At 46.3% G+C, this 25,933-nt stretch overlaps 1 protein-coding gene across 2 annotated transcripts; it reads right to left on the bottom strand.

Annotated features, from left to right (window-relative positions):
- Nucleotides 1–970: 970 nt before the first annotated feature.
- SOAT2 (sterol O-acyltransferase 2) lies at nucleotides 971–20,365 on the bottom strand. Of its 2 annotated transcripts, XM_033138573.1 has the most exons (15): nucleotides 20,202–20,362; nucleotides 17,870–17,928; nucleotides 16,055–16,182; nucleotides 13,626–13,685; nucleotides 12,443–12,550; nucleotides 11,460–11,742; nucleotides 10,040–10,115; nucleotides 9,424–9,505; nucleotides 8,753–8,798; nucleotides 8,201–8,330; nucleotides 7,152–7,249; nucleotides 5,302–5,400; nucleotides 3,983–4,118; nucleotides 2,235–2,380; nucleotides 971–1,344 (listed from the first exon to the last, which is right to left on the bottom strand). In XM_033138573.1, exons 1-15 carry the CDS (start codon nucleotides 20,296–20,298, stop codon nucleotides 1,294–1,296), a joined length of 1,599 nt encoding a protein of 532 aa, XP_032994464.1. In that variant the 5' UTR covers nucleotides 20,299–20,362; the 3' UTR covers nucleotides 971–1,293. The 2 variants fall into 2 exon arrangements, with proteins under 2 accessions (XP_032994464.1, XP_032994466.1); XM_033138575.1 differs by lacking the exons at nucleotides 971–1,344; nucleotides 3,983–4,118 and having other exon boundaries at nucleotides 2,295–2,380; nucleotides 20,202–20,365.
- Nucleotides 20,366–25,933: the final 5,568 nt, after the last annotated feature.

Genomic DNA, 25,933 nt, shown 5'->3' with positions numbered 1-25,933 from the left:
GTCCAGGAAGTTGGGGTTGGGGCGGTGCCAAGGCTGCGGGGGTAGGAGGTATTTTTTTTGTTTGTTTGTTTTTTTTAAGGGGAGCGGACTAGGGTGATTTTCCCCCCCCCCCCCCAAGTATGGGCAGAAAGTAGATGGGGAGATGGTCTCCGGATGATTTGTAGTGGTATGTGATCAACAAAGACTCCCCCCCCCAGCTCTTCATCGGCGTCTCGAGCAGCAACAAGTAAAAGCCCCCCCCCCAAAAAAAATTGGGCTGCTGAAATCAAGAAAGCCGTGTGTGTCTCAGGATCTGCACACGAACTCCAGTTCTGGAGCGGAAAAGAATTGCGGGGAAGGGCCCTCCCTTTGTGCTCAAAACGTCCCAGGTTCAGTGCCCGGCCCATCTCCCGCTAGGGCGGGGAGTGACCTCATACTGGACACGCAAGGGGTGCCAACTTGAATAAAATATTGGGGGTGGAGGGGCAGGTAAGCCCCAGCCCACATAATCACAAAACACACACATTGCCACTTGAATGGCAATTCAAGTAATGTTACATCAGATCCAAAGTTTCAGCAGCAGCCCTCTCTGTCTTAAGCCTGGCCGAGGGAAAAACCAGCCTTTAAAATAGTGTTCTACACTGGATTGCCAGGTAAGGTAGCTGAGCTGAACAGCAAGGACCCCTTTTTGAACTTACACCAGCCTCGGCTCAGCCAGTTTCAGCTCAGCCAACTGAGCCCCAAGCAGCTGTGGCAGAGCTGGGGGCTCTATTCAGTCTACACCCCAGGTCACATTTCCCAGAAAACAGCTGATATAAGACAGGGCACAGCAGGTTCTTTTTTAAAATGACTACACAATCATGTACTTTTAGCAGGGTGTCTGGAAACGCTGTATATCTTTAGCTGCAAAAGCATAACCAAAACAAAAGGTAGTAATTCACATAATATATTAATGTTGCAGAACTCCACATTTCTGAGAGCAGGATCCGAATTACTTGTGTGCACATAATTTTATTTTTTTAAAGTAGAAAACAGCCATGAACAAACTGAGTAGGTAGATGCTAGGCAAACTTTGAAGTATTATGTAGATGCTGGAATCAAGCAACAACAGTGGACAGGTAAATCACCTTCTTGCTATGCTGGGAAGTCAATGCTGGGTACTTGAATTTGAGCCTACAGCAAGTATGGGCAACCTAACCCTCCTCTGAAGATGTTGGGCTCCAACTCCTCTAATGGTCAGAGTGTGAGTCCAGGAAGATCTGTTTGGAGCGAAGGGATGCGAAAGGTGGCTTCTCAAAGGTAGCTGGTATTGACCTAGGAGCGGCAGGACCAAGAACGTGGAGTCACTATCCCCCAGAAGGTCCTCTGAAAGGCAGAAAACAACAACAAACATCACTGAGGGCCAGAATCAGAAAAGGAAAGGACTTCGACAAGACAAAAAGGTATACACAAAGTCATGCCTTTCACTGGTGGTTAGATCTAGGTGGCAATTTATGCTAGTGCACTGAGTGACACTTTATAAGACTAGCTCATTTATTATGGCATAATATAATGAAATGGGCTCTAGCCCAGGAACACTTACACCATAATAAATTTGGCAGGGACCTTCCAGGCAGGATTTTAGTACTGAAAGCAGGTCTCAAGGTTTGACCACCTGTGAAATAGCCTATATATTTCTACTTTGACTGGAAGGGTTTCCCCAGGGTCTCGGGTAGAGAAGGTTTAATTGGAACAGAACTCAGGTGGGGGGGGGACGGACTTAATTGGATTTCTCCTGGGAAGAGTAACTCCAAATTGGGCGTAAATGCAGGCCAGCATTTTTATGGCAACAACATTGTGTGGACACAGCAAAAAAAATATATGCATGCAGAAGGAACACCAGTCCTACAAGAAACATTTGCCTGCAAGCACACTTATTATTCAAGATGCTACAAGATTCTTTGTGGATTTTGCCATTTACTGATGTGCTTGAAAACCATGTTATTTGATAACGTGGCAGAACTGCACAGGATTGTGGAGCCTTTATGTGTGATAATCACCGTATTACACACACTCAGGGTTGGGGACTTTTGATCCCTGATAGCCAGGCTGGCCCTGCTGTGAGGCAGGCAGGCAGCTGCCTCGGGCAGCAAATGGGGAGGTACAGGAAGTGGACAGAACTGTGACAAAATGCCTTTGGCTGTGCCTTCTACAAGTTGGCACATGGGAGGAACTGAGGGCTTGTTCTGCACCCACAAGCCAGTCTGCATGCTCACCTCTTTGAGTGGGCAGTGGATTTGGGCATACCACTCTTGGCAGTACAGGCAGACCTGGATTCCTTGGCCCACATACAGGAATGTCCACATTATGATGTTCCATACGGGGCTTGTTCTCTTATCATTGAGGATGAAGTTAAAGATCACTGTGAAGAAGACCAGGAGAAAAGGTTAGTTGGGCACAGTCCAGACCACACTGGATCAAAGGGATTTCTCACCTGCCACTTTCTGGGAACCTCTGAGACAGAGCAGTGCCCTGGTCCATAGTGACATAGGAATGTGAATCAGATTATTGGTCCATTTAGCTCCATACTACCAACACTGATTGGCAGCAGCTCTCCAGGTTTTCAGATGGGGCATTCCCTGGAGATGCTGGGAATTGAAGCTGGGAACTTTTGCAGGCATAGCAGATGCTCCATACCACTGAACTTCTCCCACCCTTCGTTCCTAGAACTTTGAGGAATAGCAGTTCCCCCACTTCATGCAGAGCGGAAACTAATTTGGGAACAGGGCATATTATTCTAACTTGCAGGCATTCAGATGTGTCGTTATATATCAATAACAAGGTCTGATGTTGAGTTATGGCAGCTTTGCAACCCAAATGGCTCCTGAGAAGCACGAGGGAGGTATCAGCAGGCTCAGGGGAAGGCCAAAGTTTGAAGAAGCAGGAAAAAATATTTGCAGGGGTGGGGTGGGGAAGCTTTGGGGTTACCCCCCCTACTAAACACCAGCCCAATGAGGATAGCACTGAGCATGCTCAGTGGCTGCAAACATTGTGTGTCTTGTAGGCAGATGTGAAAAACCTGGGAAGGAAAGGGAATGGAATGGAGTGTCCTGGAAAAAGTGCATGGCGTTGCTGACTGTGACTCTGAACAGGAGCACTCCAGGCTGCACTTTCCTTAGTTCAATAGTGAACTTGAATGCTTGAGCGCACGTCACATTTGGAAGTGAAAGGGGGGGGGCACACAAAAAGTAAGGTGGTGGTTTCGAAAGACAAAATTCTGCATACCCTGGAAGTCCAATGAGTAAGTGAAAATGAAAAGCAGTTTTTTTAACCATCTGAAACTGCGTGAATAAGGACCATCAAGCTTCCAGGCTCTATAGGAGTCTGTTGAACAAGGGCTGGGGGATGGAGGGGACCTGGAAAGTGAGCAGGGGGTGGGAGGGCAAAATAACAGCCTATGGGATGAATCCTGGAGGGGAAGACTGGTGCATGTAATGTGTGCATGAGGTTAAAAAGCCCCCTTGCACCATACGGGGCTGTTTAAGAACAAAAGAAAACATTGTATTTTCCCTTTTGTACTGCAAGAGTTCGATGGTGCTCAAGTCTGGGGTGGAGTGGTTTCTGCTCAGATGGATTTCTGAGGCAGTAAAGGTAAAGGTAAAGGGACCCCGACCATTAGGTCCAGTCGTGTCCGACTCTGGAATTGCGGCACTCATCTCGCGTTACTGGCCGAGGGAGCTGGCGTACAGCTTCCGGGTCATGTGGCCAGCATGACTAAGCCACTTCTGGCAAACCAGAGCAGCACACGGAAATGCTGTTTACCTTCCCGCCAGAGTGGTACCTATTTATCTACTTGCACTTTGACGTGCTTTCGAACTGCTAGGTTGTCATGAGCAGGGACCGAGCAACGGGATCTCACCCCGTCGCAGGGATTCGAACCACTGATCTTCTGATCGACAAGCCCTAGGCTCTGTGGTTTAACCCACAGCCCCACCCACGTCCCTGTTTCTGAGGCAGTACTGACCTCCAAAGAAGGCAAAGAGGGTGAACATGACAGGGTAGAAGAAGCCAAAGCACACAGTGAAAACGTATTCGTGGACAACTGCTGAGACGATGAAGGCAAACAGCATTGCCCCAACCCGTGCCTTTCCTCTGAGCAGCTGGAAGGAGCAAAGTGCACAGGTCAGTTGCAGGTTTTGTACATGAAACAGCCCATGTTGTGTTCACTCTCTAGTGAAAAGTGAAGAACGGAAACAGCTTGCCAGGTGGGGTGGAGCCGCAACACTTAACTTTCTGACGGGTGAGCTGTTGTTGCTCAGTGGGAGAGGAGTGAGGCAGCAGGGAAGTTGTCTTGGTGTAAATGCATTAGCAGGAATGGCAGATTGGCATTTGCACCGCCTCGCCCCTCCACTTCTCCCTCCCGGTAAGCAATGGAGACGCACCTGGTGGGAAGCCTAGCATGGCACCTCTGCCCCTTTTGGCAAACTGCTCCAGGTGTGGAAAGACACAGAGCAGTTACAACAGGTACTTCACCCTTACTTACACTTTGGAAGTACTTCCCTCCCAGAAGTTTTTTTTTTTTTAATGGGGGCAAGGAGTGGTTGCAAAACCCCACAGAGGTGCATCTGGAATCTTCATTTTGAAATTTTCTTTATATGCGAAAGACCCTGGTCTTTGGCATGTGCGGTGAAAAAAGACGTATCAGGCAAACACACTCCCTATTGTCGTTTGGGCACCTGTTTCTTGTTTCAGAATTTTTTTTATTAAAGTTTTCACAATACGATAAAATTATATCTAGAACAAATGAAATAAGAAAGAAAGAAAGAAAGAAAGAGAGGAAGGCAAAGGAAGAAAGAACTATTCTAATTATACCCTAATCTTCAATCCACATTCAAATAAATGAGTCTTTCTAGCTCCCACTTGGAAAGTTTTCCTCTTTCTCAGCCTCACACCCTGAAAACACCCCCACTCTTGCCTGGTTCAGTGGGCACCTGTTGAAGACCTCCCCCCACCCACCCACAACAAACCTTTTTTTTAAAGCGGAGAATGACCTTCCAGGAGACATTTGTGCAGTAATGCGGAGGAAACACCACAGAATAACTAATAATGTGAAACGATGTGTGGATGGTCCAGCATTAATCCACCACGAATGCACTCTTACTGCACCCACGGCATGTTGCGGGGGGGGGAGCAGCCAGGCAGAGGGAGATCCTGGAGAATGAAGCCTGTGCAGTTTGAGGCAGTAAAGGAAGCCCTGGGGAGGGAGATGGGCAAAGAGCTCCCAGGCCCAAAGGAAGTGAACAGCGCAACACACCTGTTTCCTCCTCCAAAAGCCTTACCTACCCACACAAGTTCTTGATAGACATAGTAGTAGAGCCAGTCATGTACAACCACATTCCACGTCCGGTAATATGTAGAGAATGATGTGGAATTCCACCAGTCCTAGGACAGAAAGAGGGAGGTGCAGTCGTGAATCTGGATAGCTATGTGTGCCACACTGTGCATCATCGTCCCCCGAAAGGTTTTGGGCCACACATGTTCAGGCAGCCTGCAGGAGAGAAGGTGCTCCCTGGCCAGTGTGCACTGTGTTGCCAGTTCCTTTGACAAATGCTCATCTTTGCCCACACTCTATAGCCTGCTATATCAGAGTTGATTCTGTGCCGGGATCAACCATAAGACCTAAGTTGGCAACTGGCACCGAATGTGACTGTACATGAAATAGTGATAGAAAAAAAGGGCATCTGAGCATGTACAGCAGGCGCAGGGAACCTTTGCCCTGCCAGATGTTGCTGAACTCCAACTCCAACCACCATCCCGCCGTTGGCCATGCTTGCCAGGGTTGATGGGAGTTGTAGTTCAGCAATACCTGGAGGGACAAAGGTTCCTTGTGGCTGCTGCACAGAATGCAGTTTGCCACTGTCTAGCAGCCACAGCCTGTCTCCACATTTTGGGGGGCTACAGACAAGGGCTGCTGGTCACCCCTTTGTGTCCCCCTACCCATTCTCAGCTGCAGTGCCTCAGCAGCAGCTCCCTGTACAGGTGCCCTCCTGCAAAACCATACCCTGGCATTTCTGCTCCTGACTGCCTCTCCTCACATTCCTCTGCTAGCACCCCTGCCGTAGATGGCAGTCTTTCATGCCGTGAGAATCCAGCTCTTGCCCTCAACAAAACAGCTGTTTGGAATGGAATTGGCTGATTATTCAAAACTGTTTTGCAGCCAGAATGCTAGTTGTGCTGTGTCAGTTGAAAAGTTGTTCAGGTTATAATTGGCAGCTCGGTTTTTCAGAAGCTAAACAAGCCTAAAAAAGCTAACAGAAGCTAAAATGCAAAGACATCACCTTGCCGACAAAGGTCCGTATAGTTAAAGCTATGGTTTTCCCAGTAGTAATGTACGGAAGTGAGAGCTGGACCATCAAGAAGGATGATCACCGAAGAATTGATGCTTTTGAATTATGGTGCTGGAGGAGACTCTTGAGAGTCCCATGGACTGCAAGAAGATCAAACCTATCCATTCTTAAGGAAATCGGCCCTGAGTGCTCACTAGAAGGACAGATCCTGAAGTTGAGGCTCCAGTACTTTGGCCACCTCATGAGAAGAGAAGACTCCCTAGAAAAGCCCCTGATGTTGGGAAAGATGGAGGGCACAAAGAGAAGGGGACGACAGAGGATGAGATGGTTGGACAGTGTTCTCGAAGCTACTAACATGAGTTAGGCCAAACTGCGGGAGGCAGTGGAGGATAGGGGTGCCTGGCGTGCTCTGGTCCATGGGGTCACGAAGAGTCGGACACGACTGAACGACTGAACAACAACAAACAAGCCTGTTCAGTGTGATGTGGCTGCTAGTGACTGAGCACATGGCTTTGCCTTTAATTTCAACGCCTTAGGCAGTCTCTGCCTTTGCATGTGCAGCTATTTTGGTTTTTTGTTTGCTTGTAACCAGGGCTTCCCCCCCCCCAGCCGGAACTCAGTTCCCGTACGTCTCAGGTGGACGCCATTGCCATTATAAGAGAACAGGGAAGGAGTTGATGGTGAGTTCCGGCACCTCTTTTTCTAGAAAAACAGCACCGCTTGTAACTATGAAGGCAAAATTTGAAAGCTGACATTCCCAGGAAGCCAAATGACCCACCATGTGTGATCTGATGGGATGGAATATAAGCAGTCCAACCTCCTCCCTGCCCTTCCCCTGCCAATCACCTTGTAGAACATCCGGTCAGCAAACCGCAGCATCTCAGCAAAGGCATTCAGCCAGCAGTGTAGGAAAGCAAAAAATGCCAAAAGCAGCAGAAAGGTCCCTGTGAGGACAGACATATGGATGAGGAAATGAGTGTACAGATTGAGGACGGATGGACACAAGATTCATACAAGGGATGTGTAAGATTGCAGTACAATCACTAGTTTAGGTTGCATTGGATCAGTTTTGACCACAACGGAGTATATGTAGCACTTGCAATTTTAATCTTTGCCTCTTCAGCATGGGCATGCCCTACCATTATTAGAGACAGTGTTGTGTAGCGGTTACAATGATGAACTAGGGTTCGAATTCCCACTGAGCCATGAAGCTCACTGGGTGACCTTGGGCTGGCCACAGCCTCTCAGCCTAACCTACCTCACAGGGTTGTTGTGGGGATTAAATGAGGAGAGGGAGGACCATATGGGCCACCTTAAGCTCCTTGGAATCTAAAAGCATAAATAATAAATACATACAGCAAAGGAGAAGAGGAATTCAGCATAGTGCTATGGCAATCGTTCCACCAGCACAAGCATTTCAGCTTGCAAGTTAGAACAATCCACTCAATTTTCACCCTGTGGGCAGTTCTGGGGGTTCTCCTGACCAGCGGTTCCGGCTTGCCCCCATGGCTGTGGGTGCCTAGAGCTGTGTGCCTTCACCGGGGCAGGGCATGTGCGTGTGACATCATCATGCCCCCCCCCGGTGTGCTGACGTCACTGACATACATAAACCTCTGACTATTGGAAGTCAGGAACAAACAGGGGAAGGACATTACTGGTCACTCTCGAGGTGTGACAACAGAGAAAGCTGAGGCAATGTGGGTGGTTAATGGGAGGGATTAAGAGGCTGGGGGGGGATGAAGAATCATCCCCATGACGATCCCACAGGTCACCAGGTTTCCCACCCAACAGCGACTCAAGATGACTTCACTGCTTCCCACCATTTTATGTTCTGGCGGATCTCCTCTGTACCTTGTGCCCCCATGCAAACCAGAGCTGCTGCTCTGCTCACCTACCTGGTAACGTTGCGTTGAAGATGGAGAGCACCAGGGTTTTGATGCTGAAGGGCTGCTTGCTCATGTTGTTGAAGACAGGGATGCAGAGGCGCTCCAGGATGAAGTACCCGTAAAACAAGCACCCAAGAACCTGCAGAACAGAAAGGGGAAAGTTCCGTCCCACTGCAGTGGGTGTGTCTTGGGCTCAGAGTTCGTGTCAACACCCGGTATTCTTGGGCATCTCCTTCAGGTCTTGCTCTATGTGGCTGGATCTCCTTGCCATTTCAATTTCCCACAGTGCTCCCAACATAGCACTGCCCTGAGGCATTGTGGGACATTAAATTGGCAGCCTTCAGCCATCCAGCTTGGAGTGTTGCTGCTGCCTGTGCCACCACTGCCAGTTAAGCCCATGAGGGGCCGCCCACCAAAGGGACCTGTACCCAGGATTCCTGAAACTTTGAGCCATCCATCTTAGCTTCATGGCACTATCCCATGACCTGAAGAACCCTCTTCATCCACAGAGAGGCCAGGTGTAATGACCAGCCAATGGAATAATCGTTTTGCGTCTCTCACCTTAGCAAAGTTATGGATGACGTACCTCCAGCGCACGTAAGGTGTCCTACAAGGAAAAGAGAAGGCACTGTGTGGAGGTTTCATCCTTGCAGGAGTACAGTTCCCTCTCCTTGGGAAGAATGATGGATATACTACTCCCCAAGACAGGTGTGGGATGCACCATGGAATCTGAGGGGGGAGTGGTGTCATCACTGAGCAATCATAGCCTTCTAGCATGAAGCTCTCCTCCTGATCGGATGGAATTAAATTTTAAAAGCCCTAATAAAGACCACACTAGAATGGATTGCATTAGGATTTCAGGCACTTTAAAGGGAAATCTAACAAAAGCAGATACTGGACTTACAGCAATGTCAAATCACACCCCTACAACAGCCAAGGAACAACTACATTTTAATAACCCCGAAGCACCAATTTGCCGCTTAAACTCAGCACTTCTTAAGGACTCACTAACAATAGAAAGAACAGGAAAAAAAGATACGAAGGAATTATTTGAAAACTGTGACCAGCAACAGCACACTCCTGCTTTACTTTGGGATACTTTAAAAGCATCATGGATTCTGAAGCTCTGCCAGTTTTGCTCCCTTTCTGACCCAGGGTGTCCTTGTACCGGAGCTAGAGACCCCGGAAGCCTTTAAAGAGTAAAATAGGAGGATGGAGAGAAGAGGACTCACCTTGGGTAGCTCTCTCTGTAGATCAAAGTGGGGCAGAAGAGGAAATACAGGTATGTTGAGAATTCAGGCGGGCGCCCTTTTCCTGGAAAGGAAAAAGAGAGAGGAGCAGCTGAGGGCACTGTGAAGCAAAGAGGTGTGGGGTTGTATTGTACAATGAGAAAAGGGATAACTTAGTAGAACTTGCTCTGGCATGGTGCACTAAGCACAGACCCTTCCATTTTCTGCAATGCCATTTTAGCATAAAAATGCCCAGGGGTTTGTGTATACTGTGAAGGATATAACTGTAGAATCATTGAACTGAGTGCAAAAAGCAAAGTTTCTAGCTCTCATGATCACAAAGATATGCTTTGAAGTGCCTAGGAAAACCAACATCAGAGTAATTGCTGAATAAGATAGCCTATGCAATGATCAGGGGAGATTATGCACTCAATGGTTGAAACAGAGAGCTCTTGTTTAGCTTTGCACTGAGCAGATATTTCGTTTGCTTTGCAGCAGCAGGCAGAGAAGTAGGTATTTGTAGTAACACCCACTGGCATTTGGCTCTCCTGGTCCTGAAGTCCCCCCACTCTTGATGGAAGGGCTGGCATAGATGCCAGCACCCCGCAATCAAACTCACCATCCTGGGACACAGTGCAGAGGATAGGAGGCACAGATTCTCGCAGGAACGCATGGCTCTTCATGAGGAACCGGATCTAAGCAGGTGGGGGAAGCAAGCACTGAAACAGGGGGAACAACTGAGTAGGTGCTGGGTGTGTGGCTGCCTTGAATGGGGGACTGTGGCAGGACCCAGATTGGCACCCTTCTCTTGCTGCCCTGGTAGCTTGCCAGAGGAGGGAACGGCAGGTCTGCTTTTTCCTGCGCCACCACTGAGATAGCCAGAGAGTGGCACTACAGCTTACCAACTTACTGCCCCATGACCCAGAGGGCCAATAGAGTTGTGCTTGGTGCTACAAAGCTCCTTCCCATGGCCTGGATCTTCATTCTGAGCAGCTTATTGGACAGGCACAGACTGAGCTGCCATTGTATGAATGGCCCCCCAGTCACCACTTGGCTACGTATCAACTTGACCACTTGCTAACTCTCCATCTCAATTGCCTGCTTTGCTTGCCTCCAGGCTGCTGGCCACACCGCCTTCCCACAACATAGGAAGCTGCCTTATGCAGAGTCAGACCGCTTGCCCATCTAGCTCTCAGAACTGTCCGCGCTGACTGAGGTCCTTCCCAGTATTGAACCTGAGGCCATCTGTAAAATATCAGGTCGCTTAAAAATGCTTTTAATAAATAAATAAATAAATAAGAAATGTGCTGTTGCGATTCTGTGTTACTGATTGTGGTGATAGCAGCGACAAGAGCTTGCTGCCACTCAAAAGCAGCTGCCTGAGGCGATTACCTCTGCCTAATAGGAGAGCCGGCCCCAGCAGATGTGTTTGCCTTTAAACCAAGAGCAAAATTGTTCCATGGCAAGGTGTCAGATGTGTGGCACACCTCCAGCCCATATATAGAAATATACATCTGTACCACAGCAGGTGTTTATATTCTTCACTGCCTGTTCACACGCCTGGAACCTCTGCTTTGGGCATCTGGATGTACCATTTCCACCCAAATGACACCGTTTGGTTTTCCCTTAAGCAATGGAGGCTGATATACTAAGGTGAATGGGGCGGCACTGTCCTGCCAACCTCAGTCTGCCTTTAGCCTGCCTCCACCTGCCTCCCTTCTTACTTGCAACCAGTCCAGGAGGCGGCACGGCCAGTGGCAACTTTCTGCTCCTTAGCCTTGGAGCTGTTCTTGGAGAATCCATCCAGGAAGAGAATGGGGGGCAAAACTAGCTTTAGTTGGCTCTGTTTGTCATTGGCTCTCTGGATCCATTTACTGTTGGTCTCCTTGCCTTCTGACCTACCAATACCAGTGGGGGAAAAGCCACCACTGCCCTTAACCTCCCCCCTCCTCAAATTACCCTGATGCACCATCCCCTCTGCCCACCAGACTGCTTGGGAGTTTATCTCCCTTGGTGATGGCGATGTCACAGTACTGCACCTGCTCCAAGATGACAATGAAACGAGAAGCAGGCCCCAGTTTGTAGCTGACTACAGTATGGATGGGATAGAAGCCCAGGGCAGCAGTGTGGCAGAGCAGCAGCGCCACAACCACAGCCGCTGTGAAGAGTTTGGGGAACCGGACCGTCCTTAAGCAGCTAGTCCAGATCTGCAGGGCCTTGTAGGGAACCACTAGGGTGTAGAGGAACATGCAGAGCCAGGCAAAGAGCGCCACGTGCAGCTGTCCGAAAGCAAAGATGAAGAGCTTGAAGTCCAGGACAAGGCTGTGAAAGATGGAAAGGCAACCACTGAGGACAGAGCAACCAACATTGGGAGTCATTCAAGCGGGTAAGCGACAACAGGTTCCAAATAAAGATGGGGACTGTGAGTTGGGTCTCAAGCCAGGGGCATTGGAAATCACAGCACACAAACCTTTCCGTTGGACAGGGGTGGGGAACGTTTTCCAGCCTGAGGGCCACATTTCCCTTTTGGGCAACTTTTCAGGGGCCACAGGCCAGTAGCAGGCGAGGTCAAAGTGAGCAGAGCGGCAAGCACAGATGTTTACCTCTGTTCAGTGGGATAGTTTTTGCACACACATGCACACACCCGTCTCTATCCTCCTCTTTCATGGATGATTTAGCTGAGGATGCCTGCATTGCAGGGGGTTGGAGTGGATGACCCTCGGAGTCCCTTTCCAACTCTACGATTCTATGATTTTAGGATTCTATTATTCCAGGCGTGCAAGAGGCATTGTCACAGTTCAGGGACAAATTCCAGCCAGGCAGAAACACCCAGAGAGGGCGAAAAGCAGGGCACGACTCAGAAAGTATGGGAAGAGCTCTATGGACCTGATACAGAGACCGGGAGGGTTGCATTTTGCTGCAAGTCCTCCTCCCTGCCCCCCCCCACTGTTCTATCATGCAAAGCACAGAGGAGTCTCCCTATGCCGCCCCGCCTGTCCCCAGCCCCATTGCTGAACCATACCGTCCTTCGTCAATGAAATCCACAACAACGGTGCTGAGAGCAAAGACGCAGAGCATGGCCACGAACATGTGGTAGATGGTGCGGAAGTGTTCTACATTCAGCAGCTCGCTGCAAAAGAGAAGGGGGACACATTTGCCAATGCATGAGCTCTAAAGCAGTGGTGTGGGGGGGTTCATTGAATGCATGCATATGCAGCCCAAGTCTGAAGTAGTACAATAGGGATTCTACTTCTTTCCTAGCTGGTGCCTCTTGTTTTCAGGAAAAGGACTTTGCCCCAGAGGTATCTAACATGACCTGGGCATGCAGTGCTCTGCATTCAAGGTGGGGAACCCGTAGCTATCCAGATGTTGCTCCCATCAGCCCCAGCCATGATGGCTAATAGTCGGGAGTGATGGGAGTTGCAGTGCATCAGTGTCATGGACTGGTTGGACACAAAGGAACGGTGGCAGGCACCAGCTGGGGACCCCCACCAAAGGAAGAAGGCTCAGAGTCTGTGCAGTTGTCGAGGGACAATGATGAGTGGTCAGAGGGAGAATACAGGGAAGAGGTGGTGTCGGAAGTTGAAGAGGTAACAGGACTTGGTGAGCTAAGTCTCTCTGTGGTAGAGAGAAGTCCAGAATCGGAAGCCGAAGCTGAAGCCAGCGAGTAGGAGGAGGGAAGCTGTGAGGCAGAGGTGAGTCAGGCCAGTGAAGAGTCATGGCTGCCACCCCTTCCTGCTGCAACAAGCTCCCCTCCCCCCCCCAACTCCCAGAACTGGAAGAGGGCTGAAGAGGGCGGAGCAGCAGCAGACTGCACACAGGCACAGTCTCTGATTGCTTGGGGAAAGCCCTGGCAAGGAAGGGTCTTAGATAGCTGTGGGGAGGCGGGGACTGTCAGTCTTGGCAACTTGATGAGCTGCTGTGCTCGTTTGGCCTGACACTCAGGCAAGTCTGTGAAGACCATGCTTTTTGCTAATTAAGAGTTCACTCCAACTTTGAATGGTGTGATCTACTGCCAGTTGACTCTTTGACTATCAGCATCTAGAATGCCACACATTTGCCATGCCTGCTTTGCTTCATATTATTGAGTCACCAGTATCTCACCCAAGGACTTACTGGGAAGTTACACATATGGCACAAGAGGGCCTCCCTCTTAGTAGTCCTCTTTTATTTCAAGAGCAAGCAAGAGAGCAGGACATACTCACTCAAGCAACGACTGCCGTTCAACAAACACTTTCTGCTTCTCCTGCAGTGGGCTTTTCTCCCTGCAAGGTTCCAAGGCAAGGAATGGTTAGCATGATCTCGTAGAACCCAATTGGTTCTGGGCAAGGAAGTGGGAACAGCAGAAAAAGAACATTACTTAATTGCTGCAGTGCAAGTAGATAAATAGGTACCGCTCCGGCGGGAAGGTAAACGGCGTTCCCGTGCGCTGCTCTGGTTTGCCAGAAGCAGCTTAGTCATGCTGGCCACATGACATGGAAGCTGTACGCCAGCTCCCTCAGCCAATAAAGCAAGATGAGCGCCGCAACCCCAGAGTCGGCTGTGACTGGATCTAATGGTCAGGGGTCCCTTTACCTTTACCTTTACCACCCCCACCCCAGGCACATAACTAGAGGTTCACTTGCTCCTTGAGTTGCCATTCGGCTCCCCCTTATCTTATATGCATTAGCAACTGATGTTAAAATTGGGGTTTGACTTTTGCTGCCCAGCTCCCCATGGGACTCTGAGTCTCCTAAGTCCCTGATTGGTCAGAGAAGAATGGATGGAGGCAGGATCGAGTGGAAAACAAGGCAGATATTTATATTTCTGTTGCTACAGTGTTCCCTCCCCTCCTTCCAAGGAGGGAAAGACCCTGAACAAAAGTGTGCAGCAACCTTTAAAGACTTTTGACATTGCCCAACCCCCTTAGCCAAAGACCACCACCCCCAATCATCATACATGCATCATAGGAGGCGGTCTACAGCAGAAATCCTGTCTGCCAGGATACCTTATAATGGTTGTTGATTGTGTTACCTTGGCAGCCTGACCATTATTTTATGTTACAGGTAGGTAGCCGTGTTGGTCTGCCATAGTCAAAACAAAATAAAATTAAAAATTCCTTCCAGAAGCACCTTAGAGACCAACTAAGTTTGTTCTTGGTATGAGCTTTCGTGTGCATGCACACGAAGGCTCATACCAAGAACAAACTTAGTTGGTCTTTAAGGTGCTTCTGGAAGGAATTTTTAATTTTATTTTGCTTTCATTTTTTTATGGTGTACTTTAGTTCCTGAATACAGGTCACAGGCTCACCCTATGCATACACAAAGACGCCCTTAAGACAGGATTTGTAAGCGAAAAGACAATGGGGAGGCTTTTCCCATTTGCCTCCCTTACTGCAGAGGAATATTTGAGGTCATTGGGGGAGTTAAACTATCTTCAGGATTGCTCTCCTGCACTATTTCAGACACATGGTTTATATATTTAGATATGTGTGCGTTTATGAATATTTATTCTGTATTTGAGACCATAGAATTCATATAACACAACCATCCCACAAAGGCTGCGTACACATTGCTGGCTCAATATGCAGCCAAGTTGTTCATGTTCTCAATTCAGATCGGAAGTGGTTTGAGGGACAACACATCAAAAATGCAGTGTTTCCTAAGAAATGGCATGACAGATAGGGGTCGTGGCTAATGTCGTATGTGCACCGCTTCCCAAACCAGCAGTGGGAGTGCAGATGGGAGAGTACACACAGTCAAGCTGGACAGGTGGGCCTACTCTAGTTGCCATTTGGCCCTTCCTCTCCGTTTCAAACTGCAGCTGTGTAGCTGTGTAACTTTAAGAATTTGTTGCCAGAATTTCCTGGTTTTCTTTTTTCTTCCCCACCCCTTTTTCTTTTATGTTGTGCCTTACATATTATATGCCTGATGTCAGGAACATCATGATGTTGTTTTTAAAACACTTAGTACACATTTTCGGTGCTTTAAAAATGGTTAGTTATCTCTTAGGAGCAACTTGAATTCCTGGGGGGTATCTTTCCATCCATCTAGTTTGCAGTTTACCAGTTCCTGAGATTAGATAATAGCATTTCATTATCTCATTCACCTTCACAACAACTCGGTGTTCAGGCAGCTTCCACTTTGATTTGTTTTAAGGGAGATTAGATGATATTTTTATCCAGTGCATTTCCCCATTGTAGCAAAAAAAAAAGTAGTGATCTTTTCATGGAAGCGGGTTTGTTAAAGGATACCTCCCAATCAACTGCGAGTGCAGAACCTGAATTTGCCAAATACAGTGTTACCTCGGGTTACATACGCTTCAGGTTACATACTCTGCTAACCCAGAAATAACGCTTCAGGTTAAGAACTTTGCTTCAGGATAAGAACAGAAATTGTGCTCTGGCGGCGCAGCGGCAGCGCGAGGCCCCATTAGCTAAAGAGGTGCTTCAGGTTAAGAACAGTTTCAGGTTAAGAACGGAACTCCAGAACGAATTAAGCACGTAACCAGAGGTAGCACTGTATGTGTTTGAATCTTGCCTGAAAATAGCGGAAGTCTGAAAGCACCCCTAGTTTGCTTAGACTTTGCACCTGTATTTGCTGTTGTTGGGAAAGCAGAGGTCGTAGTGGAGCTGGTTTTTAAAAAGCCTGGTTACCTGCTTGCTTGCTTTGCTAAGCCATTCCTCAAACGAGGGGGAAAGGAGTATGCCGCTTCTTCCAATGCTTTGTCCAGCAGCTCACTGAGCTGAGTGTGGACCTGCTCCAAGAGCTCCGACTTCATCGCCTGTCAAGAAAACACCAGGAGATTAACCATCTCCCTTGCCCACCCTCACCCTGGAGCTTCCCAGAATGCACAGACGTAAAAGACAAGTTCTTCTCACGCCACCTTCCACTCTTCCCTTCATTAGGGTCCTACTATCTAGGAAAAGGGACGCAGGTGGCGCTGTGGTCTAAACCACTGAGCCTCTTGGGCTTGCCAATCAGAAGGTCGGCGGTTTGAATCCCCACAGCGGGGTGAGTTCCTGTTGCTCAGCCCCAGCTCCTGCCAACCTAGCAGTTCGAAAGCACACCAGTGCAAGTAGATAAATAGGTACTGCTCTAGCAGGAAGGTAAACGGCGTTTCCATGCGCTGTTCTGGTTTCGGTGTTCCGTTGCGCCAGAAGCGGCTTAGTCATGCTGGCCACATGACCCGGAAAAACTGTCTGCGGACAAACGCCGGCTCCCTCAGCTTGTAAAGTGAGATGAGCGCCACAACCCCAGAGTCGTCTGCGACTGGACTTAACTGTCAGGGGTCCTTTACCTTTACCTTTTTACTACCTAGGAAAGACCCATCCTACAACCCCAGGGCTTTTTCCTCATCCCTTTCTCTGTTAGCCTCTGGGAGTTTTTGCCTCCATTCAGGTGGTGAAAAGTCCTGCTTGACAGAGGATGGTCCTTTGTTTGAAGTAGTCCTCTGTATGAAGTCCTGTCCAAACCCTGCTTAAGGATAAATGACCACAGGAAGGGAGAGCAAGGAGTGGGCCCCTGAATTTGTTTGTTAACAGTTAGCATAACCCAGACAGCAGAATGACCAGGCACACAGGTCACCTACTCACACGCTTGCTCACTGCTTTTAAATGCAATTAATTTAAATTTAAATTATGGACTTATTTCTAGGACTGGGTGATATCTGGTTTTCAACATTCAGCAGTACAGTTGTACCTTGGTTGATGAACACCTTGTGGCTCGAATGTTTTGGCTCCTGAATGCCACAAACCTGGAAGTGAGTGTTCCGGTTCATGAACGTTCTTTGGAACCCGAACGTCTGACGCAGCTTCCTGCAGCCAATCGGAAGCTGCGCCTTGGTTTCCAAATGTTTTGGAAGTCAAACAGACTTCCGGAACGGATTCCGTTCGACTTCCAAGGTACGACTGTATATCACCAACTAAAAATAATGATATACGGATATATCACGATGTCTGAAATAAGGATGGAGCTATGTAGAAGCATTGGCTGGCTTCACAGTATTGCCTACATTGTGATTTTTGCATAGCGCGCGCACACACACACACACCATTAATTGCAATATATTGCCAGGTCAAAAATTATGAAAGCAATATCATGATATGGATGTAAACGATAATACCAGCTCTTGGGAAAGCAATGAGGGCCTGACCACCATTGAATTCCCACAAGTTAGTTACTGAATGACACTCTGGCTCTGAGCGACATCCTAATGGTTGGTTCATGGCCTTACAGCAGAGGTGACAAACCTATGGGCCTCCAGATGTTACTGTGCTTCAGTTCCCATCAGCATGGTCAACAGGTAAGGGGAGTTTGGGGTTACAGTCTACTGGAGAGCCACAGGTTCCACGCCCCTGGCCTTACCTGACTGACTGCTCTCCTCCCCATGCAAAAGGGCTAGGAGATTATCTGCCTCACCCAGGGCCCTTTCCATCCCAGGCAATGCTTCTGAAAGCATCTGTTGTTACCTCCACGTGTCTCTTCCACTGGATATGAGCAGTGATGATGTCCAGATGTTTGGCGTCCCCTAGATAATTAGAGATGGCAAGGGAAGATGCTCAGGAACACAGTGGTCTGATGGACACTTGATAGCTCACTGCTGGAATCATACCATGTATCGGTACCTCTCTCCCACTGCAGTGTTTGCATGTGGCCAGAGTTAGATCGGTTACTGTGTAGAATCCAGCAATAGTGCCAAGGAATGGTTGATAAAACAGGTGGTAAAGTTGTGACTAGTGGGGTGGTGAGAATCACACTATTTCTAAAAACTGGCAATTCCTATTTCTTTTCAGAGCTGTGAAAGGATTAATGGCTAACAGCATAGTCCTACGCATGTCTATGCAGAAGTAGCCCCACTGAGTGCAATGGAAATTACTTCTAGGTAAGTGTGCATAGAACTGCAACCTGATTTGTTTTTGTTCAACTTACTGAGAGAAACAGCTAAACTGGTTTGTGGGGTGTTAACATACCCAATTATCTGCTTGACATTTCCCCCATTTTCAGATACTTCTGGAAGATAATGGAAGAGGACAGCTTGCTTTTGTTAACACCTCTAACAAATGTCATGATTTAGCGTATAAAACCAGCAAGGAAAATGTTCTTGTCTCAAAAGACTACCAAAAAGGAAGAGCTAGGCTGCATTCGTTAAATACATCATCTCATTTTATTAAACAACTAAAATTCAATGTTGACAGTATGAAAAGTTGGAATAATCACAAATGTGCCTTTAACCTGTTAACAATTAAAACTGGTCTAGTAAAATTGGACCAAATATTGCCAGATACCAAGCTGTAGCCGATGTAAGAAAAAGGCAAGAAACGATGTGTTAATATGAAACTTTTAGTAACACTACCAACAATGGGAACTTAACACTTATTGACATGGTTATGGAAGGAAGACAACTCTGTCTGAAGTTCAGTGTAATATTAATAGTTGTGTTCCTAGTGGGAAATTAAACTTTTTTTTAAATGTGGGGAGGTTAGACGATCTTACACCAAGCATTTTCATGTCACTTTCCTTATTGTAAAAAAGTCAAATTTGGGAGTGTTGGGGGAGGATCAGGTCTGTTGTGCAAGTGTGCCAAATCAACTGTTATCGTCGCAGAACCAAAATTTGCCTGTACTGTATGTGATTGAGTCCCACCCCAAAATGGTAACTGACTGGAAGCACCCCCTGTTTCTGGACAATACCTAGCAAACTGTTCACCCGTTTCCATAGCTCCGCCAGCCTGCCACTCTTTGCCTTCCTCTCAACCCCTTGCAAATATGATGCATAACACAAAAGTCTCTGAAAGTAATGTAAGTCTTTAAGTAGCCAACAAGACAATATTCGTCTGTTGATAAATAAATCAGTCTTGAGATGCACATGGAGTGGTGCCAAGGTGGTAGTGTGCAGGACAGTGATTCGGATAATCACACTGTTTCGAGATAATCTTCCTCAGCACGATACAAAAATTAAAGGAGTGAATTTCTATGGAACTGGTTTTTTATACCTTGGGTTTCTTGGAACCAGTAGCAGTGGTTACATATGATTAAGACTGATTTATTTATGCATCTCAAGACTGATTTATTTATCAACAGATGAATATTGTCTTGTTGGCTACTTAAAGACTTACATTACTTTCAGAGACTTTTGTGTTATGCATCATATTTGCAAGAGTGTACATTTTGGTCTCATATTATGTTAAGTTTGTTGCGTTCAAAGAATTAGTGCCTACGTGTTCAAAGAATTAGGTCTACGTGTTGCCTTTCATTGTTTGCAGATCCACTGTTTGCAACACAGGGGTTAATCGTTAGTAACTTCCTCTCAACCCCACCACTTCCTTAATGAACAGCAGGTGATAACCAGGCAATCATTGCTAACAAACCCATTTCACTCTTCAGGTCTGAGGGGATCTCTCTCACTTCTACCACCCTCCTGGGATACTTTGCCTTCCTTCCACCCCAGTTCCTGAGATTTTAAAAAAGGGGGCACATGTAAAGTAAGGGAGGTTCCTTTGAGACAGCAACTGCAACAAAAATCATTGGCTCGAAAGGCCAGCCTTTAGCTTTTCCTATGGGTCCCCATGCAATCCCTGTCATTTTCAGCAAAGCTTTCTTAGCATTCCTTTGCAGCATCATGCCCCAGAAATTTCCCTGAGATGCTTCCTCACCAGTGCTATTTTTCTAGAAAAAGAAGTGCTGGAACTCACCAAGAACACTGTATCCCTCTTTCTCTTAGAATGGCAATGGTGCCCACCTGAGAGGTGCCGTAACTGAGTTATTGTGAGACCCCCCTGGGGGGGGAAGCCCTGCTCCTCACCATTTGGTACTTGTTGCGGCGCTTCCTCTTCCTTTTGGGCCTTCTCCTGGGATCTCCTTTGCCTCAGGTTTTCGGTGCCCAACTCCCTAGGCTCCATGTTAGGAATGAATTTTGAGCCCCAATGGTTCGATTTTCAATTCCGCAGTCTGGCCAGCTGGTCAGATGACTCACTGGCGGGAGGGGAGTAAAGTCCTCATCTGAAACTGCAGGTTGTTAGTGCAGTGATAAGATAAAGCCTTATCAGGCTTGAATCACTTGGGATCACACAGCCAGACCTCTGCACTCAGACTGAGAGTTGGTCACTTCTGACTTCTTTGGTGAACAGCTTTAAGAGAAACATGTTCCCATGGCTTCTGATATCGAAGGTGCTCTTTCACCCATGCACCCCAAATTAAATTAAAGATTTTTTTTGAATTAAATTAAGAGGCAAATTTAGGGAAGGTCCACACCATACATTAAATGTACAGTAAATACACATTTAAAGCATGTGGATCTGCCACCCTTATTATTTGGAGCTGGGGGGGGGGATCCATTTTTGAATGTGTAAGTATGTGTATTGTTCATACAGCATTAATCATCCCACCCCACCCCCTTTTAGATTAAAGGGCTCGCAGAGCAGCATACAAAACTGAGTTCTACGACAATCACTATTCTCGAGTACACAATCTAAAAATACATGGCACATGAGGAAAAAGGAATGGGGAGGGAGGAGGGAAAAGCAAGCACAAGCAGAAATTCTTAAAGTTACAGCTGATGTGTCAGGGGCAGTTTGCCCTTGCTAAAGAGCAGTCTTCACCATAAAGTCCTTCTGCAAATTACAACAATGTAGAAATGCAATATTAAGATCAGTTAGAAGCATCCTCAGCTTATGGGAGAAGCTATACAATGATGAAGCTAAAAGCAAAGCAGGAAAGTTTTGATTTGTTCTGAGTTCACAACCGGCCTAGCAAAATTGAGCTTGCCTTCTGACCTTTTGACCACTAGGTGGCAATAAAACCACAATACAGTATAGTCAAAATATTATCTCTTTTGTGGATCAAGGATTTCTATATAGAAAGCTGCCTTTTATACTTTGGGACACAGATTCATAAGATCTGAAGGTTGCACAGAGCTGCATTAGCTTAGTTCTACTGGAAAAGTTTGTTATTTTTTCTTTTTGAAGAGTGAGGTACAAATACGTAAGTGTTTGGCTGGTGAGTCTCAACTCACTACTGAAATACTGGAGGTAAGGCGTGACTGACTGGAGCAGAGGAGCTCATGTTTTCTGTTCCAATCTACAGAGGAGAAGGTGTTGCTACAGCCCAGAGCCTGGACTCCAGAAAGCCAGCCCATAGTTTTAGCTGTTCAATTATGTTTAAATGCATTTCACTGTTGATAGACAACAACTGGTTTATGCAGTTATCTTAAGGGATATATGACAGCAGGGGTGGGGAGTCTGTGCCCTCCATATTTGTTGGGCTATTGGCCATTGGCATGTTGGCTGGGGGCTGATGGGAGTTGGAGTCCAACTACATCTGGAGGAGCAGAGGTTTCTTGCCGGTTGCGCTTGCTGACACCATTTTCTCTCTTTCCGCCATCCTCTCTTCCACATTCTACCCCTGCTATCTTCCTCAAAGCACTCACATTATAGATGCTAGCTGTTTTTATATAGGCAATGGTTGACGATCAGTTAAATAGATAAGAATTTGCTACCCTTTCATGACAACCCCAGATGAGCAGCTTGAGACATGCTGTGTAATGGCAGGACTTTTTAAAACTAACCCATGGCTGTTTGCCAGGGGCGTAGCAAGGTAAATTGGTACCCAGGGGCAAAAAATTTTTTGTCACTCCCCCCCCCCCCCCAGGCATGGGAAGGTCAGGTGGTACCCGGTGCAGAAAATTTCTTGTCAACCCCCCCATTGATCCCCCCCCCCGCAAAAATGGTTTTATGTTATTTCATATTTTCTTACAAAGGAATAATAACAAGTAGTAGTAGTAGTAGTAATAATAATAATAATAATAATAATAATAATAATAATAAACTTTTATTTATATCCCACCCTCCCCGGCTCAGGGTGGCTAACATCAGATACATAACATTGGTATAAAATCAAACAATAATTAAATTACCTCCTAAAAACATCTCAAAATCAAATTAAAGTCTAATTAGATGGCTTTCCACAGGGCTAGGGTTGGGAACAGTAAGTGTTCTCTGAACTGAAATTTCAGCCTTCATGACATAGGAATGGTGGAGGAGGGTCAAGATATTAACCGATATGCATGAAATTTCATATATAGCTATATAATCCCCAGTATAGTAAGATAAGACCTCCGGAGCAGGCATTTAAAAAAAATAAAAATCAAAAGAATTTCAAAAAAAATAATAATCCATTTTTTTCCCCCTTGATCATTTGTCACCCCCTCCATTATGGAACCCGGGGTGGCCCACCCCCCCTTGCTACACCCCTGATGTTTGCCATCACACCTAAGCTGCATTCACACCATAGATCTAAAGCCACATTTAAAGCACATGACTCCCCCCACAGGTCTGTTAAGTCCACAGAGTGAAGTTCTGTCTATTCCTCTGTGTCTTTTGCCGCTATTTCCTGGTTCTTTGTTTACGGAAGTCTGTGGATTCTTCTGTCCTTGCCGTGTTAAAAGCTAGCTCATATCTATAATAGTGCTGTTTGCATTGGTATCCAAATATATAATGTTAGGTCATGTTTTCGGTAAAACATTTTCCTGTCTTCGGTGGATGTGTGTGTGTGTGTGTGTTTGTGTGTCATTCTTTGAATATAACTTTGAAAAAAAATCCTCAGGCTGAGACATTGTTTTATAATAAACAGCACTGCTTGCGAATGGGTGAGGAAATTAATTATCAGATTGGGGAGACCAAGATTCGAATCCCCACTAAGCCATGAAGCTCACTGGATGACCAGGGGCTTCTCTCTCTCTCTCTCTCTCTCTCTCCCTAACTACACAGGCATCCATTGGGGATGAAGAACCATGTAGGCCATCTTGAGTTCCTTGGAGGAATGATAGGATAGAAGTGGAATTAATAATAGCAATAATGCAAAATTCAGCCTTTGTTGTATGTACGTAAGTAGAATTCTCTGTGCTCTTGGAAGAAGAGGGGTTTGTCTTTGTTCCTGCTTTTAAAAAGTTCATTCATTTCAATAAGTCTACTCTGGTTATGATTAACAATGCATGCCATTCTGTGTTATATTCAGTGTAGCACTAAGTAGAGCTTTGTGCAAGTGGATTTATATCCACTTGTGAAATGAGACTTGTCCCTCTCCAACTCCCTCCCTCAATCTGTTCTAGGTCTGCCCATGATGCTCCAGAGCAAATTTGGAGGGAGGGGAGCAGGGTGAAAGTCCATTGCATAAGCAGAAGTAGTTCACTTTTGCATTTATTTAGTCAAATACTGCCCCATAAAGGTAAAGGTAAAGAGACCCCTGACCGTTAGGTCCAGTCGTGGACGACTGTGGGGTTGCGGCACTCATCTTGCTTTATTGGCCAAGGGAGCCGGCGTACAGCTTCCGGGTCATGTGGCCAGCATGACTAAGCCGCTTCTGGCGAACCAGAGCAGCGCACGGAAACGCCGTTTACCTTCCTGCCGGAGCGGTACCTATTTATCTACTTGCACTTTGACGTGCTTTCAAACTGCTAGGTTGGCAGGAGCTGGGATAGAGCAACGGGATCTCATCCCGTCACAGGGATTCAAACCGCCGACCTTCTAATCAGCAAGCCCTAGGCTCTGTGGTTTAACCCACAGTGCCACCTGCGTCCCTACTGCCCCCTAGTATTTTATTTTATTTTATCAGAGGGTTTCATAAATAATAGTTTCTGAAACTTGACCAACTATGCATTGTCACTCCAAAGGTATTACAAAACTAATGAAAAGTCTGACATAAATTGTGTCGTATCAAATGTTTTTTATCCCGCACCCATACTTTAATGCATACTCATGATCATGATTTTTCCTAAAAAAATAAATAAACATGGTGTAGTGATGACCATTCTAAAATAAAATACGTAGTGTTTATTACTCTGGTGAATTTTTTCACTTTATTTCCTTGTGTGAACAGTTCTTGTAATTCTCTTAGGAAGAGCTAGGTCCCGTATATTTTTCGGCTTTAGAAACAGTGGGGATTATTGATTCTTTCCGTATCCATGCAGTAAATTTCCTAGCAGCCATCAGTAGATCTAAAAGTAATTTATGGTGATTTTCTTATAGTCCCACTCAGAATAGCCTCTGGGTGGTATATCATTAAGTTATAGATTCATTGAAATTCATGGACTTAAATCCATTTATTTCAGTAGAGCTCCTTTAAGTGGCACTGGCTATCACCCTCTTCTTCAAATGTAATATGTAAGTAGTTGTTGTAGTAATTACATTTAATATATCATGCCAGAAAAATGAAAGTTTAGGGCAATCCAACCTTATGTCTACTCCATGCCAGTAGTTAAGATCAACAACTGAGGATCAACAACTTACAGGATATCAGATGGGCAGGACCAAATGCTGAGGCCTTTTCAGTGGTGGCACCAAGACTATGGAATCCCCTCCTCTTGCCACTGAGAATTTTAAACATACATTTAAGGCTTAAGCGTTTCACATTCACTGAAAAAACATCTTGCTTCAGCAAGCCTTTGGCTCTTGAGTTTTTCTCACTTATTGTTCCTGGGTTTAAAATTTGTTGGTTCCAATTTGATTTCAAGCTGCTGCTGACAAACTGTTCATTTTTTATGATGATTGTTACTTCTCTTTTAACTTTTTACTGTTTTTAATCCTGTTAAGCAGCATAATTAAAAAACACACAACACACAAATCACATAAAATTGAAGTGTAAATACGTACTTATAAAACTACATTTTCCCCATCAGGAGCCTTAGCCTTGATGAGTAATTATTTTCTGTTGCCAAGGGGCGATGATCCATCTGGCAATTAGTTTAAAACACGCGTCTCTTGCACTCACACAAGTTGAAAACAGCAGCCATTCTCTCAAAACAAAATTCTAACACTTATCATCTAATTTAACACTTCATTTCTTCTCCTTCTGAGAAAAGTCATCAATCTCTTTTTGCCTTGATTCCTATTAAGATCATGTATATTCTAGATACAATGCCCTTCATTTCATACTTTTCCAAAAGGCGGCTGCAATTCAAACATCATTGAGGAGCTTAAACCATTGTTTCAGAATTTAGATAAGAGAAGATGCCAAAGGTCATTTATAGTGGTGGGGGTGAATAGTGGTTATCTCCCATCCAACAATGTCATCTTGAAATCTGTCTTCGTAACTAATCAATTTTACCTCATAAGGCACATTCCCACCCCCCAAAGAATCATGGGAACTGTAGTTTCTCCCCTCACACAGCTACAGTTCCCAGCATGTTAACCAACTGCAGTTGCCACGATTTTGGGTGGGAAAATGTACTTTATAAAGTATGTCAGAGAGAACAAGGCCTAATTATAACACCACCGAATGGACATTTATGAAGCATGTGACCAACCTGCCAGGGCTGGCTCTGCCATGTGGCAAAGTGAGGCAACTGTCTCAGGCAGTAGATGCTGAGGGACAGTAAGTACACAGAGCTTGCAAGGCGGGAACGGGCAGCCTAAGCTAGGTTGCTGCCCTCAGGTGCCAGAAGCTGTCCCATTGGCAGTGCCGGCGTCAGATTTATTTATTTAGTTTTATACAGAAAGGCAAGTTAAATACAAAATAGGTTAGTACTAAATGGGTTAGTGA

Source organism: Lacerta agilis, chromosome 2 (assembly GCF_009819535.1).
Source record: "Lacerta agilis isolate rLacAgi1 chromosome 2, rLacAgi1.pri, whole genome shotgun sequence".
NCBI lineage: Eukaryota > Metazoa > Chordata > Lepidosauria > Squamata > Lacertidae > Lacerta > Lacerta agilis.
The sequence above is the reverse complement of the archived record's forward strand: the minus strand, read 5'-3'. Positions and strand labels throughout refer to the sequence as shown.